Source organism: Bombina bombina, chromosome 4 (assembly GCF_027579735.1).
Source record: "Bombina bombina isolate aBomBom1 chromosome 4, aBomBom1.pri, whole genome shotgun sequence".
NCBI classification, from domain to species: domain Eukaryota; kingdom Metazoa; phylum Chordata; class Amphibia; order Anura; family Bombinatoridae; genus Bombina; species Bombina bombina.
The window spans coordinates 742,881,486-742,899,572 of NC_069502.1; the positions used below are offsets into that span (position 1 = coordinate 742,881,486).

General features: G+C 33.3%; 1 protein-coding gene across 1 annotated transcript; it reads left to right on the forward strand.

Moving 5' to 3' along the window:
* The first annotated feature begins 4,149 nt into the window (after positions 1–4,149).
* LOC128657806 (protein unc-93 homolog A-like) lies at positions 4,150–16,089 on the forward strand. The gene is made up of 8 exons (XM_053712223.1): positions 4,150–4,239; positions 5,982–6,163; positions 8,121–8,350; positions 9,093–9,227; positions 11,291–11,499; positions 13,117–13,252; positions 14,599–14,730; positions 15,830–16,089. Exons 1-8 carry the CDS (start codon positions 4,150–4,152, stop codon positions 16,087–16,089), a joined length of 1,374 nt encoding a protein of 457 aa, XP_053568198.1.
* Positions 16,090–18,087: the final 1,998 nt, after the last annotated feature.

The following is an 18,087-nucleotide window of genomic DNA, read 5'->3' on the forward strand; positions in this document are numbered from 1 at the left end:
TGTGCCCCTTGTTTATGACAATCTATATGTGTCAAGTTAATTGATTAATTACTGCAAGCCCTATTTCCCGTGTCCTTCTCAACGAGAGTTTGTGGAACAGAAAAGTGACCATACGCATTGGTGATGAACTATAGCTTTAATATATATAGAATTTAATTATTTAACAAAACAATGCAAAATCTATTTTTTCTACATAATATTAACATCGTAGATGCTGCTAAAAATATATATAAATATTTAAAGGGAGAGTAAACACCAACAATGTTATTGTTTAAAAAGATAGATAATCCCTTTATTTACCATTCCCCAGTTTTGCATAACCAACTAAGCCTCTGCATTTCAGGCAATTAGTGGCACACATGAAGTAACACCCTCTAGCTGTGAAAAACTGTCAAATGCATTCAGATAAGGGCCGGCCTTCCAGGGCTTAGACATTTACATATGAGAGTACCTTGGTTTAGCTTTCAACTAAGAATACCAAGAGAACAAAGCAAATTTGATGATGAAAGTCAATTGGAAAGTTGATTAACATTAGATGCCATATCTGAATCGTGAAAGTTTAATTTGCTTTACTGTCCATTTTAATGTCTATAAACAAGGACTTTTGATACAAAGACATTGCCAAAAAAAGTAAAATGATTGGGGAGAAGAGTTTACATAGTTGAATATAGCACTGATAAAAATCAGGATGAATTGCCTATCAATAGAATTAAATAGTCATACAATCCATTTGAATCTTGGATGTGAAATTTTTTAATTCAACTTGGGAATTGTTTTATTTGTTGCACTATAGCATTCCAGTCCATTGGAAGAAATGCCATTCTACTGCTATTCCAATTAGGTTTGCTGCCTAAGGGCCACATTACGAGTGGAGCGCTATAGTTAGCGCTAGGTGTGCAAATGTGATTGTGAGATTGCAGTGTTTTTTGCACTCTAATCCTTATTACAAGTGGCGCTGTGTTTAAATTACCACAAATTCATTTGCGCAAACTCACTCATTTACGCTCGCCATATTTTCTATGATATTTTCTATGAGCGGCAATATGGGCTCATATTATCAGTATTATTTATCATTGCACAAGCAGTTCTTATGAACTGCTTGTGCAATGCCGCCCCCTGCAGATTCACGGTCAATCGGCCGCTAGCAGGGGGTGTCAATCCGCCCGATCGTATAGGATCGGGCGGATTGATGGCCACAGCCTCAGAGCAGTTCATAACTGCTGTTTCCTAGGTATAAAGTGGATTGGACAAGCATGTTTGGCATTTACCTTGCTAGCGCTCACATCATTTAGTAATGTTCTGTCAGGATTGGACAGGGGAATTTGTACGCATGAATGGTTAAACTCCCTGTACGCCAATGCATACAAAATGAGCCGATTTGTCAAATGACCTCAGCTCGTTTCCCTTTTCCTGTGTTCTCTGACTCTTTTCTTTTTTTGCGCTGAAAGTGCAGAACAAAAATGAAACAAATGTGACTAATAAACATGAAAAAATTTGTTACTCTGACATTTCTGTCTTTTTCCATTCATCTAGTGATTGGGCGCCATGTACTAAGAGGCGGGCGGACAGCTTCTTAACTCGCGAAGCTGTCCGCCCGCCTCCGCTTCACACGGGCAGCGGATCTATTGATCCGCTTGCCCGTATGTACCATTACACACTCATCGGAGTGTGTAATGCCCGCCCCTTCAATCGCGCGACCAATCACGCGACTGAAGGGGCTGTCAATCACCGAGAGCGAGCGTGCTCTCTGTGATTTTGCTTCGCCACCTAAGAGGTGGCGTAGGCTGTAGGAAGCAGCGGTCTAATGACCGCTGCTTCTTACATTGCGGGAAGCAGGCTCGCATATGCGAACCTGCCCCGCAAAGGCTCCGGAGCAGCTTTCGCTGCTTCGTACATGGAGCCCATTATGTGGATAAATTGACGAATGGGCCAAAAATCTGACAAATACGTATTTGTTCAAAGACACATACACATCTAATTTGATCTCATATCTCATGTCTATAAACTTTCCAGATTTGTACACGCACATACGCCACCTACATTTTTCAAATATCAAACTCAATAAAGCAACAAATATTACAATAGAGGAAGATGCGATTTTTTTTTTTGGTTTAGTTGTAAGAACTGTTGCAATTTTGTGAAGCACTCAAGCAGTGATATTACAGATGAAGTAATCTCGTAGGCAGAGGATTTTCACTTGGGAAAAAACGTGGAACTTTTTATAAGGAAGTAAGGATAAAGTCAGATATTTAGGTTAGCACAAATTTAGACATGCAAATTTATGTTTAAACTATGAGCAGGTGGCTAATTGAGCAATTCATTTCTCTGTGATATACATATACCTTGGAAGAACTATAAAAGCACATATATTTGATAGCGCTAACAGGTCAGTTGTATCAGCAACGAACATCCCCATTTTATATTAGAATTCAGTATTGACTGACAAAAACTGGGATTGCTATAGGAAGCAAATACATCATTGCTGCAAAGTAAGTACAATTACTGTCATAAATATGAATTTGACCAATATATACAATATATGAAATGATCAATTTGACTATGTTCCAGAAAAAATATTTATTGGTATTTAGCTAATTTTGTTACAACTATGTGTTATATACAGTATTATTATATTTTGGTTTTGCTGCTAGCAATAGAAGTATAGGTTGTTACACACAACAACAAAAAAACAATAATGCTCACACAGCAGATTTTTTTTGTCACCATATAAAATATTTCAATTAATCTCGTTAAATGAATTAGTTATTGCAGATTATTTAGTTAGCATTCCATAACAGATTGATTATTAAGATACTATTGTTTTAATAGATCATTTAAATAATGAATATTACCCTAAGAATTTTAGAGAAGAATTTCTTGTTTATACTATTCCTCCAACATCATTTCTTTAAAAATGTATGAATGTAAAAAGAAATGTATAGTAAGAGAAAAAATACCTTAAAATGTTAAAGGGGCAATAGAAACACTACAAGATTTTAATATAAAATGTTTAATTATGCTCAATATACAAATGTTGCACTATATTTTTATTTATTTTGTCCCCTTTCCCATAATTTAATTCTGAATATTATGAGCTTTTCAGTTCCTGTTAAAAGTTAAAGTGCAGATTCTAGACATAACATTACTATAGTTCACACAGTCATTGGCTGCATACTATAGAGACCCATTTATAATTATCCCTAATTGACCCCAGCAGAGAGGGAAACCTAGGTTACAACATGGAGGCTCCCATTGCTTTACGGACACTAAAACTTTACACTTATTTTTTTTAATATTTACACAACTAATATAACTTTAATAAATACATATGCATAGTATTCTTAGAGAAATCATTACTTTGAATATATTATTCTATATAGCATTTGTTTAGTGTTTAAAGGGACAGTCTACTTGAAAATGTTTATTGTTTAAAAAGATAGATAATCCCTTTATTACCAATTTCCCAGTTTTTCATAACCAACACAGTTATATTAATATACTTTTTACCTCTGTGATTACCTTGTATCTAAGCCTCTACAGACTTCCCCTTATCTCAGTTCTTTTGACAGACTTGAATTTTAGCCAATCAGTGCTGACTAAAAAATAACTCCACGGTAGTGAGCATAATGTTATCTATATGGCACACATGAACTAGCACAGTCTAACTGTGAAAAACTGTCAAAATACACTGAGATAAGAGACGGTCTTCAAGGGCTTAGAAATTTGTATATGAGCCTTCCTAGGTTTAGCTTTCAACAAAGAATACCAAGAGAACAAAGCAAATTTGATGATAAAATTAAATTTGGAAGTTGTTTAAAATTACATGCCCTATCTGAGTCATGAAAGTTTAATTTTGATTAGACTGTCCCTTTAATGTACCTTTAAAGCAACATATATATTTTTTATTTTTGCACCTTTAGGCCGAGTTTCCATTGCTGTTTGTAAAGTGTGAAAACTGGTGGTAAAACATATCCAGAGACTTTGCTGAAGATTCTTGTTGCTACCACCAGTATACACAGTTTACAGCAGCAAATAAAACTAGGCCATTTGTATAGAATACTTATCCTAAAGCTAATTATCATACATTTCTTTTTAAGATAATTATTTGAGAAATATTCAAGTGGTGAAACATTATTCAAACATAAGAAAATGTCTCTAAAACCTATGAAAAATTTGCTTGTCCTTTCATTTGGAATCCTTTTTTTGTACACTGCCTATGCTGGACTTATGACATTGCAAGTAAGTAAATATGTACATTTAAAAAAACCTAAATATCAAATACTGTCTCAGAGATTAGCAAAAAAAAACAATCTAAATATGGAGCATGGAAAATATCAATGCAATATCATTTTATTTGATTATTTTTAATGCATAATCTTAAGTTTAGAAGCAATAATATTAATACAGTAATACGATTGGATTCACATGCTAACAATTTGTATAAATTCATTTACAACAGATGTAATGAAAGTGAAGGTAAACTTTGATGAATGAAAGTCCATTTTTTAAGAATACTATTAAAAACAGGGGCACTTTCATTCATCAAAGTTTACAAAGCAGTCGTTTTGATTAAAACTTAACCTTTTTTCTTTTCACAGCCAGAGCAGCTTCCCCCTCCTGGAAATCCTCTCTTCACACACTCTCTTCCTCCAATCACGGCTTTCCCCACAGGGTGGTCATTGCCTGAGGCCATGCTGTGATTGGAGGAAGCCGGATTAGTCATTGCTGACTTGTGAAGAGAGGATTTCCAGGAGGGGGAAGCTGCTCTGGCTGTGAAAAAAAACAAAGGTAAGTTTTTAGTCAAATGGCTGATTTGTAAACTTTGATGAATGAAAGTGCCCCTGTTTTCAATAGTATTTTTAAAAAATGGACTTTCATTCATCAAAGTTTACCTTCACTTTAAGTTAAACACAATATTAGGTCTACTTAGGAGCTGGGGAGGGAGCTATAACCCCAATTCCTAGCTGTAGCCCTCCAAAACCTCAAAGGTGCCTCAATTTTTTTTTAATTAAACCTATGTTTTCCATGTCTAGTTCTCCACACAGTACAAGGCACTACTAAAAATCAGTAGATGTTTTTCACCTACAGTACCACATAACATTTGTACTATCTCCATGAGAATTATAAGTATAAATATAAGACTCTCAGAGAATTTGATTTACTGTAAAAATGCTAAAAATAATATCAACATCCATACAAATTAAAGGGACATTTTACTCCAAAATGTTCCCCCCTTTAATTGTTAACAATGATCTATTTTACCTGTTGGAGTGTATCAAATTGTTTGCAAACAGCTCATTTACCTTAATGTTGTTACTTAACATAGCTGCTTGTAATAGTTTGCCTGTAGAAACCACCACCTATATTGAAAATATAAATATTAAACGTATTCTCTGTAGAAAAGCTATGTAAACAGGATACAATAGCACTAATTAATCTCCCAGTGGGAGGCAGGAGAGAGACTTTTATATCTGAAATAGCTGGTTGAGCTCATTAAACTCCCCAGCCACAATTAGCAAACCTTAATAATAGGATGAGTATTTTTATACATAGATACCACTAACAGGTATGCTTTACCTGCAGGCTCAGACCATTTGTATGGGCATGTCCTTGAGAATAACAGGTGATAGTTTTAATCAGCAAAACCAGCTATTTCAAATTAAAAAAATAAGGATGAAGAGATCATTTTCAATTAATTTAATACTCTGCAGTAGGTATAAAAATAAATTTGGAACACATTTTATAGTACAGTGTCCCTTTAAGTACTTTAAATACACTTTTTTATAGTTAGGTGATTAAAATAAGGAAGTATATTGATTATGGTTTTACTTTACAGAACAAATGTTACATAATTTAAACAATTCTATTAATGGAAACAAAAATAAAAATATGAAACACAATAGTTTACTGGTAGATGTTTGGGAATATTAATAATTTTAATACATTTTAACAAATTAATAATCTTTTCTTTTTTTAAACAGAGCAGTCTTAATCATGATGAGGGCCTTGGTGTTGCATCATTGAGTGTTATGTATGGTGCTCTAACCATTTCATCAATGTTCCTGCCAGCAATTCTTATGAAAAAACTAGGCTGCAAATGGACCATTGTAGCATCAATGTTCTGCTACATTTCCTTTACTCTAGGAAACTTCTATCCAAGCTGGTAATTACAGAATAAACCTAAACTAAATGAAGTGTAAAACCTTATTATGCTTGTGACCTATGACTCATTAACAAATACAAGGTGTTAATTTACTGGCTTATGCCAGGGTAGAAATACAGTTCACATTTTGTTTTCCTAGAATAAAACAAGCTGAGTTGTAGCCAAATAAAAAGTTAATTATATATACAGGTTTAATTATAAGTGCAAAGGTTTCAAAATGCCAAAAGGAATTATTTTTCTTAAAGATATTCCTGTCTGTGAAATAATTTTACCTCAGCTATAAATTACAATACATTTCTAAAAATTCCCAGTTACTGAACAACAACCTGTGAAATAACACAATATAATAAATGAATTGAAACTGTGATTCACAGACAGTCTAGTTAAATTCAGTTAATCCTCACTGGGGTAAACAATAGCACATAGCTAAATAAATACCCTTCATATATATGGAAACTTTAACCATTAGCAATCATTATGTATTTAAAGTTCTAAAAGCTACGCCTGTGTAAAACTATTTTAAGAAACTGCACAAATAAGGAACAGACATTTAATTTTGTATTTTAAAGGGGCATGAAACACAAATTTGTTCTTTTGCGACTCAGATAAGAGAGTAGAATTTTTTAACAGTTTCAAATTTACTTCTATTTTCAAATGATCTTCGTTCTTATGGTATTCTTTGAATGAAGGCAGGTAATGCATATGGCTGGAGCACCAGATGGCAATAAAAAAGTGCTACCATCTAGGACTCTTGCAAATGTATAACAGTTTTGCAGAGCTGCTACCATTTAGTGTTCCTGAGCGTACATCCCTGTTTTTTTCAACAAAGGATACCAAGAGAACAAAGAAAAGTTGATAAAAGAAGTAAACTAGATAGCTGTTTAAATGGACAGTCTTCTTGAAAATGTTTATTGTTTAAAAAAGATAGATAATCCCTTTATTACCCATTCCCCAATTTTGCATAACAACACTGTTATATTAAAGGGACAGTCAACACCAGAATATTTGTTGTTTTAAAAGAAAGATAATACCTTTAATATCCATTCCCCTGTTTTGCATAACCAACACAGTTATATTAATACACGTTTTACCTCTGTTATTACCTTGTATCTAAGCTTTTGCTGACTGCCCCTTTATTGAAGTTCTTTTGACAGACTTGCATTTTAGCCAATCAGTGCTCACTCCTAGGTCACTTCACGTGCATGAGCTCAATGTTATCTATAGGAAACACATGAACTAATGCCCTCTAGTGGTCAAAATGCATTCAGATTAGAGGCAGTCTTCAAGGTCTAAGAAATTAGCATATGAACCTCCTAGTTTTAGCTTTCAACTAAGAATATCAAGAGAACAAAGCAAAATTGGTGATAAAAGTAAATTGGAAAGTTGTTTAAAATTGCATGCCCTATTTAAATCATGCAAGTTTTTTTGGGACTTGACTGTCCCTTTAATACTTTTTACCTCTGTTATTACTTTGTATATAAGCCTCGGCAGACAACCCCCTTATCCCAGTTCTTTTGACAGACTTGTATTGTAGCCAATCAGTGCTGACACATAAATAGCTCCACAGGAAAAACTGTCAAAATGCCATGAGATAAGAGGTGGCCTTCAAGGGCTTAGAAATTAGCATATAAGCCTACCTAGGTTTAGAATACCAAGAGAACAACACAGCAAACTTTATGATAAAAGTGAATTGGAAAGTTGTATACAATTGTACACCCTATCTGAATCATGAAAGTTCGACTTTGTCTAGACTTTGTTTTTTGTCGATTTATTACAGAGCCGTGAATCTAAAAGCCTTGACAACATGTATTATTTTTTTCTTAATTCTTGACCCAAATACCTCCTGTGGTAAATTATTTAAAACAGATATGCCATAGTAAAGAAACACAAATATAATATTTTGCTTGCAGTCAACATTCATAGATTATGAGTTTCTAAGAAAACTATTATTTTGCAGGCCAACTCTGATTACAACATCCATACTGCTTGGAATAGGTGGAGCGCCTCTGTGGGCGGCAAAGAGTGCCTATATTACATCACTTGGAAGCAAATATGCAGAAATGGTTGGAAAAGCTACAAAAGATGTTGTCAGTCATTATTTTGGAATCTTCTTTTTCATTTGTCAAACTTGTCGTATATGGGGGAATCTAATATCATCTTTAATATTTAACTTGTCACCAAATGCAGGTACGTGTTGTTCCTTTTTATTTTTACCATAAATATATATAGCTGCAGTGCTAGTGTCTCAACCCAAAAATGAAAATATGCAATCGAATGTTTGTGATTCAGACAGATACAAATTTAAAAAAGTTTCCAATTTACTCCTATGATTAAATTAGGTTCGGTTCTATGATATTCTATGTTAAAGGGACAGTCTACACTAAAACTGTTATTGTTTAAAAAGATAGATAGCGCCTTTACTACCCATTCCCCAGCTTTGCACAACCAACAAAGTTATATTAATATAATTTATAACCTTTAAACCTCTAAATGTCTGCCTGTTTCAAAGGCTCTATAGACAGCCTCTTAATCACATGCTTTTTTATTTGCTTTTCACAACAGGAGACTGCTAGTGTATGTGGGCCATATAGATAACGTTGTGTTCACACCCGGAAAGTTATTTAAGAATTAGCACAACGCAGCACTAACTGCAAGTCAATAGATAATAAATAAATAGTCATGTGATCAGGGGGCTGTTTGCAGAGGCTTAGATACAAGGTAATCACAGTGATAAAAAGTATATTAATATAACTGTATTGGTTATGCAAAACTGGGGAAAGGGTAATAAAGGTATTGTCTGCCTGTATATATAGGGAATTATGGTAGTTATGTGGAAGTAAATCATATATTATGTTCTCCAAATACAACATGATGATATAATTCTATATAAGCTATGCAGTGTCTCATTAATTATTTATTTTATTTATAGGAGAATCGCTGGGTGCATTGAATCAAACAATCTGTGGAGCAGGATTCTGTCCAATCCAATCCCTCGCTGCAGAAAATATAACAGGGCCTAGCCCCTCAGATACTGTGCTTTATACTCTTCTTGGGTGTTATACAGGTACTGCAAGTAATTCCAGTTATGTTCAACTGATATGTATTTATAAATTAAAACACTTTTGTCAATGTTGAGAGCTGATTTTAAATATGGCTCCAAGCAATTATGTAAAATCATAATTTAATGCACGTGGATAGAATTCTTATAGACACCTGCATAACACATTTAGAGAATATACTCCACAAACCCTTAAAGGGACACTAAACCCACATTTTATCTTTCATGATTCAGATAGAGCATGCAATTTTAAGCAACTTGCTAATTAACTCCTACTAACAATTTTTCTTCATTCTCTTGCTTAGGAGCCAGCCCATTTTAGGTTCAGCACCCTGGATAGCGCTTGCTTATTAATGGCTACATTTAGCAAACCAATAAGCAAGCATAACCCAGGTTCTCAACCAAAAATGGGCTGGTTTCTTAGCTTTACATTCCTGCTTTTTAAATAAAGATAGTAAGAGAACAAAGAAAAATTGATAATAGGAATAAACTAGAAAGTTGCTTACAATTGCTCTATTTGAATTGTTAACGAAAAAATTTGGGTTTAGTGTCCCTTTAAGGGCTACGGGTATATTTTGTAGATAAATCAGTTGATATGTTTTTCTAAATGATTGTGATCAGCTGCATAGTTAAAAAGTCAGCTCTACAGCATTGCAATACTGGGAGCTAGCTGGTGATTGGCGCCTCTTGTCATTGGTTCATCAGGTGTGCTCAGCTAGTTCCCGGTTATTCATTCCTAAACTATAACTATGTATATAACCCCCTTTATAGGAGTTAAACTCAAAGGTAAAGCAATAATAAAATGCCCTAATGCATTACCTTTCCAGTGAGAACTTATGCTCTAAATACATTATCTTTTGCAACTGAACGCTAAGATTTGTTGCACTACAACAGCGATTATTGTATCAGATGCTCAATATGACATAGGAATTTGTCAAAAATCACTGATTAGTTCTCTGAATTCTTAAAATGTGGGAGATATAAATGGACATGAAACCCAAATTTTTTTCTTTCATGATTTAGAAATAACAAAACAACTTTCCAATTTACTTCTACTTCAGCTAGAGAATACAATTTTAAACAACATTCCAATTTACTTTGATTATCTAATTTGCTTCATTCTTTTGATATCCTTTGTTGAAATGCTTATCTAAATAGGCTCAGTAGCTGCTGATTGGTGGCTGCACATAGATGCCTCGTGTGATTGGCTCATCCATATGCATTGCTATTTTTTCAACAAAGGATATCTAAAGAATGGAGCAAATTAGATAATCAAAGTAAAATGGAATGTTGTTTAAAATTGTATTCTCTAGCTGAATCATGAAAAAAAAATCCTGGGTTTCGTGTCCCTTTAAAGTGAAGATAAATACTAATAAAAACAGGGGCACTTTTATTCATGAAAGTTTAAATTTCACAGGTTTTGTTAAAATACTTACCTTTTTCTTCTTGCAAGCCGGACCAGCGATACCCGCCAGCTTCTTCCTCCTGTACTTACACAGCAATGACGAAACCAGCTTCCTCCAATGACGGGATGGCCTCAGGAAACGTTTGCTCTGGGGGGAAGTCATGATTGGAGGAAGTCAGATTCGTCATTGCTGATGTAAGTACAGAGCAGCTGCGGGAGGGGGATCGCTGGTCCAGCTTGGAAGAAGAAAAAGGTAAATATTTTAACAAAACCGTTGCAATGTGAACTTTCATGAATGAAAGTGCCCCTGTTTTTAATAGTATTTTTAAAAACTGGGCACTCGGTTTTTAAAAATATAGACTTCATGCCACTTATCAACAAAGGTTGCATGGTATTTCCTTACATTTTGACCTTTACCTTATTTATAACTCTTTACTTATTCTATTAAAAAAGGATTTCATATTAGAGTATATAATTACAAATTGACACCGAATATTTAATCCATTAAGTGCTCTAAGGTGACCAGAATATTAACATTTGGAAATAGTATTCTGAGCACAAACTAAAGTTTTGTTTCTGGTTTTTTTTCCCCCTAAACAATGAGCAGCTACGGTTTTTTCTTTTAGCTGTTACTAATATTACTAATACTGTGGTTCTGTCTTAGGTTGCGGCGTAATTGCTGTCCTCTTAATCGCTATATTTCTGGATACAATCAAAACAAAGGAGGAGACTGAACAGGAGAAAACGCAGACAATATGCTCAATGTTTTTTGAAACCTTTAAGCACCTAAAAGATAAACGCCAATGTTTGCTGATTCCTCTTACGCTGTTTAGCGGTTTAGAACAAGGTTTCATAACAGGGGACTTTACTCGGGTAAGGCTTTTAATTTTTTATTCTTTAAAATACCCAAGATAAGATTATAATAAGGGCATTTAAATTAAAATAAGTGATATATATGTGTAATAGTGCTAAAGTCGTGGACACGAGCCAAAATGTGTAAGCGCAGCGGGACCGCCCCCTCCTGCTCCCCTCCAGCGATGGGCTGCCCACCTGCCTCCCTCCTAACCCACCCACGACACCAACGATCGGCACCCCCGTTGCCTGATGCAGAGAGGGACACTCATGGTGCATGCAAAAATAGCGCAATCTCGCTACTTTTAGCGAGATCGCGGCACAGAGAGGCCCAGGACAGCAGCGTTATACGGGGTATGACGCTGGTCCTTAAGGGCTTAACGACCAGCGACGTCCTTGCGCTTGTCTATACTGCACATCGGTGCTGTTCGTTAAGGGGTTAAGGCCAGGTATGTCTGCCTTGCGCAGTCTCTACTGCGCATGACTGCATTGGACAAACATACCTGGCCTTTTATTATATGGGATGTATATGTGTGTGTGTAAGGATTTTGTACAAATGTTATAAAATATTGAATATATCAAAATGATGAGATATGGACAGATCTGAACTATGGAGAAATAAATTCATAATACAAATACATTTTTTTATATTTTCTGAGCATAGAACTGATCAAATGTCTCTTTTCTTTAAAGAAATATTGGTGTCAACAGGGCTCAATATCAAATAGATTTTTTTTTAAATTTTTAAAAAGGGTGTTCTTTGGCTAAAACTAATTCTTGTGCTTGTGGGAAGTTGTCTGTCCACCATTGGAACAGAGGGAACCTGTTTTTATTAACCAATGAGCAACTGGTCTCTTTGAATCAGTTCTGTTAAACATACATTTCCTGTTTCAATATAAATTTGTAACAGCTGTTTTCATTTAATTTTAATTTATCATGCAAATATATTTTGATATATATGTTTACCTGCTGCTCAGTGCCTTATAAACTCTTGGGAACTGGGCTCTTGTCCTCCTATATGAATTTGTTTTACTTAGTCATAATAATAATACCATTAAAAATAACAACACGTTAGAATTGTTTTTGTTTATTACCTTTTAAAAAAAGCAAATGCTGAAATATAGTAATTTATGTAATAAAAAAAATGATGATAATGCAGTATCAGTCTATTAAAGGGATATGAAACACAATTTTTTTTTCTGTCATAATTCAGATAAAGCATGCAATTCTAAGAAACTTTCTAATTTCCTGTTATCAATTTTTCTTCGTTCTATTGGTATCTTTATTTGATAAACAGGAATGTAAAGCTTAGGAGCCGGCCCATGTTTGGTTCAGAGCCTGGGTAGCGCTTTCTGATTGGTGTCTAAATGTAGCCACCAATCAGCAATTGTTACCCATGGTGCTGAACTAAAAAATGGTCCAGCTCCTAAAATTACATTCCTGCTTTTTTTAAATAAAGATACCAAGAGAACAAAGAAAATTGATAATAGAAGTAAATTTGAAAGATGCTTAAAATGTAATGCTCTATCTGAATCATGACAGAAACATTTTTGGATTTCATATCTTTTTGATAGATAAAGATAATATATATAATATAATATTATGTATAATAATATAAATAATTTTGTCTTTTTGCAGGACTATGTGACCTGCGCTATTGGTATTCGAATGGTTGGCTTTGTGATCATCAGTTTTGGAGTTACTAATGCTATCTGTGCTGTAGTATTTGGAAAGCTGTCCCAATATACTGGAAGAATCTCTATTTTTTTGTCAGGTGTGTCTTAATACTAAGAGATACTATTATCTTAATAAACAATGATCATATAAGATAACTCACTTTACACCAATAGTGTTAAAGGACCAGTAAATACATTAGATTTGAATAATCTACAAATGTATGATTAAAAGACAACACAATAGCACCTAGGGCTCCATGTACGAAGCAGCGAAAACTGCTCCGGAGCCTTTGCGGGGCAGGTTCGCATATGCGAGCCTGCTTCCCGCAATGTAAGAAGCAGCGGACATTAGACCGCTGCTTCCTACACCCTACGCCACCTCTTAGGTGGCGAAGCAAAATCACCGAGAGCACGCTCGCTCTCGGTGATTGACAGCCCCTTCAGTCGCGTGATTGGTCGCGCGATTGAAGGGGCGGGCATTACACACACCGATGAGTGTGTAATGATACATACGGCAAGCGGATCAACAGATCCGCTGCCCGTGTGTAGCGAAGGCGGGCGGACAGCTTCGCGAGTTAAGAAGCTGTCCGCCAGCCGCTTAGTACATGGCGCCCTTAGTCTGAACTTGACAAGTTTCAAAGTTATGTCTAATTTCCACTACTCCTGTACCATGTGACAGCCATCAGCCAATCACAAATGCATATACTTATATTCTGTCAATTCCTGCACATGCTCAGTAGGACTGGTGACTAAAGTGTAAAAAAAAAAAAAAAAATGCACATTTCGTTAATGGAAGTAAATTGGAAAGTTGTTTAAAATTGCTTGCTCTATCTGAATCATGAAAGTTTAATTTTGTCTTGTGTCACCCTTTAAAAAGTATCACCCTTAGCAAACAGAATGACACGACATTAAAATAAGAAAATGCTTTACTGAAAATTTAAATATTGCGCTATTGCTTTTCTATACCTATGTGTTTAAATGCACCACTAAACTGGAGCTGATCACAGCCTCTGAGCCAATCAGGAGCAGCATATGTACATAGCTACAAAATCAATGGACATCTTCAGCTCAGGAGTAGAAGAGCATTGCTCAAATGAAATTGATTTTAACTATGTTTTTAACACTTTTGGGGTACAGATACAGTAAAGTAATAGTGCAATAATAAAATGCTCTTACTCATTTAAATATTTTTTGTTTGCATAATTATATCCCTTTAATTTTCTCTCTCAGTTTTTATACATTTTCATTCGACATTTTATTTCTGTGTTCTTTAAAAGCACCGATAGATAATGAAGATTTGAGCAAGACACTAGCAAAATAATTCAAACAACTGAATCAAAACGATTATTTAACAAATATATATTGCAGAAATACGTCATTTTTACTTTATAATTTTACTGAAATCTCTTTATCAAAATGCGTTTTTTGTTGTTGTTTTTTTTAGGAGCCTTCGTGCAAATTGCTTGTATCATTGCCCTTTTATTGTGGAAGCCTCATGCTGGGCAGATAGCTGTGTTTTTTGTCATTTCCGGAATATGGGGAATTGCAGATGCTGTCTGGCAAACACAGATCAGCTGTAAGTATCAAAGGACTTGGTAAATTATTTTTTAAAAGACTAATACATCTAACTCGTGTTATTTATTTATATATACATATATATATATATATATACACACGTTGCAAATTAATGCACTCTCAGGACTTCTTAATAGTGAGTCAAAAATAATTTATTGACGTTTCGGGGTTCACACTGACCCCTTCATCAGAATCAGATTCTGATGAAGGGGTCAGTGTGAACCCCGAAACGTCAATAAATTATTTTTGACTCACTATTAAGAAGTCCTGGTAGTGCATTCATTTGCAACGTATCTATTACATTTTTGCACCCAGGCAGACAACCTAGGAGGGTGGATTCACTTCCAAGATTTTGCTCGATATATATATCAGATATATATATATATATATATATATATATATATATATATATATATATATATATATATATATATATATATATATATATATATATATAAACACAGATACACATGAATAGACATATAAACACATAAACACACATAAATAGACATATAGAGTATATACACACATATAAACACATAAATACACATATTTACACATAAACACATAAATATACATGAATACACATATAAACACATAAATACACATGAATATACATATAAACACTTAAATACACATGAATACACATACAGACACAAATACACATGAATAGACATATAAACAAAGATACACATGAATATACATATATACACATATATACACATAAATACACATGAATATACATATATACACATATATACACATACAAATACGAATAGACATATAAACACAGATACACATGAATACACATATATACACATAAATACAGATGAATAGGCATGAATATATATATATATATATATATATATATAAACCGCCAGCAAAAAGATTATGACTCACTGAAGGCTCAGATGATGATTAGCATTTATTTTTTTCTTAGCAATAAAGTACATTTTAATTAAGGTACAGAAATATATATATATATATATATATATATATATATATATACACACACACATTTTACATTTTTTTGATTATGCTTTTTTTATTCTTTACACAGAAACGTATACTAATATTGTTTATGTCCTTGTCTCTTTTAGCTCTGTATGGGATTTTGTTTGAGAAAAACAAGGAGGCTGCCTTTGCAAATTTTTGTCTTTGGGAATCAATTGGATTTGTTATTGCATTTGGATATAGCACATTTTTATGTGTGTCTGTGAAACTTTACATACTTTTATCTGTGATTGTTATTGGCATAATTCTCTATGCTGTTGTTGAGTACATAGAGTACCAGAAACCATCTACTGTTGTAGAGAAGGAGCCAAAGGAAAATTCATCCCCAATACCAGTGGCAGCATAGGAAAAAGTAGAGCGCTAATGTGATTTAAAAAGACTAAACCTTTTTCATATACCATACACAAAGTAGTTGCATTTCAAATTTTTCTAAAATTTGTTTTTATACAAGATTAAATTAAATTCTACCTCATTTAAAGGAACAGTAAATATAGTAGATTTTTATAATCAACAAATGATAAAAAGACAATGCAATAGCACTAAGGGGCCGATTTACTAATGTGCATACGCTGTCGGGCATTTATCATTGCACAAGCATTTCTAGTGAAATGCTTGTGAAATGCCGCCCCCTGCACATTCGTGGCCAATCGGCCGCTAGCAGGGGGTGTCAATCAACCCGATGGTATCGGATCGGGCTGATTGCTGTCCGTCGCCTCAGAGGTGGTGGACGAGTAAAGGAGTAGCGGTCTTACGACCACATATACATATATACCTGTCATAAGTGATAGTCATTTAGCTGCATAAATATAAGCACTGTGTCTATAATCTTCACATATCAGAACTTTAAAATTATTTTAATTTGTGATTTAATATTAATATTTAATAATAATTTTGTTGTCATTAATTGCTGAACACCTCAATAGTATTGTTTTGGAATACACTACAGAGATTACATAACATTTCACTGGAGTGTACTAAGATTCTACTATATTAATTGAAGTATTGCCGACAATAATTTTATTATTGTTATTAATTATTAATATTCATAATTTCTTAAATAATATTGTAATCATAAATATAGTATATGAAACTGTGACTAATGCAAAAAAAAGAATGGCCCTTTCAATTTTCTAGTATGAAAATGTAATATCTACAAAAAAGCTCAAGGCTAAACATTTTTGTTAATGAAGATAGATATAATTTTGGGGGGGAAATGATAATACTGCAAGGATATTTATATTTACTAAATATAATTTTTAACACTTTTTTATTTAAAAAATTAATTTAGTAATTTAGTAGTTGTCAGAAATACATACATTATACATTTTGTTTACAATTATGTTTTTTATGGTCCTTATTCTATGATAAATGAAGAAAAAAGTTTTAGGCATAGAAATATTTTTCATAAATAAATAAAATAATGTTTTTGGTAAATATTTCATATAATAGAAATACATTGTTCATGTCTCATATATATATACTATAAAAAGTTATTGGAATTATTTAAAAAATTTACTTAGATTGTTGCTAATTATTTAAGCATCACTTGTATTTATTGAAGATAATGTTTTTTTTTAAATTATTGTATTTTGATCAATGTTATGCATAATTTCCTATATATATATATATATATATATATATATATATATATATATATATATATATATATATATATATATATATATATATATATATATATATATATATATATATATATATTTTATAAACTGTTTAAATTATTAAAACTTGTAATACATTTTAATGTATCTATTTTTATTATGTAATTGTTTTACTTGCAATAAATATTTGTTTAAAGGGACAGTACACTGTAAAATTGTTTTTATATTAATGTATTTTCAATGACTTGTTATACCAGCTGCAGAGTACAAAATGTATGAGAAATTGCATTTTCAGGTTTAGCTAGTTTTGTGCTTTTAAACCACCACCTATTACAATGGGTTGAGCTTCAGGTATTATTATATCATATTATGTTATCACTTTGTGTACACACTCTTGCTTCCTTATCGTATATTTGTCTGGAAAACTAAAGCTCAATACATAGAGAGAACAATGGAAAATTATCATTTTATTACTTAACTATCCTGCACCCCACTGAGAGTGTAATTTCTTCTGCTGGCTGTGTTTACTTAGGCTATTCAATAGCTGAGACTCCAGTTTCAAAACTTTCAGTATAGGTGGGGAAACCACAAGCTAAATCAGCTATTTCAAAGGCCAAAATAAGGGTAAAGGAGTTACCTGTAAACCATTTAATACACTCCAGCAGGTAAAATTGATAATTGGGAACAACTTAAATGGGAGAATTTTTTTGGGTGAACAGTCCCTT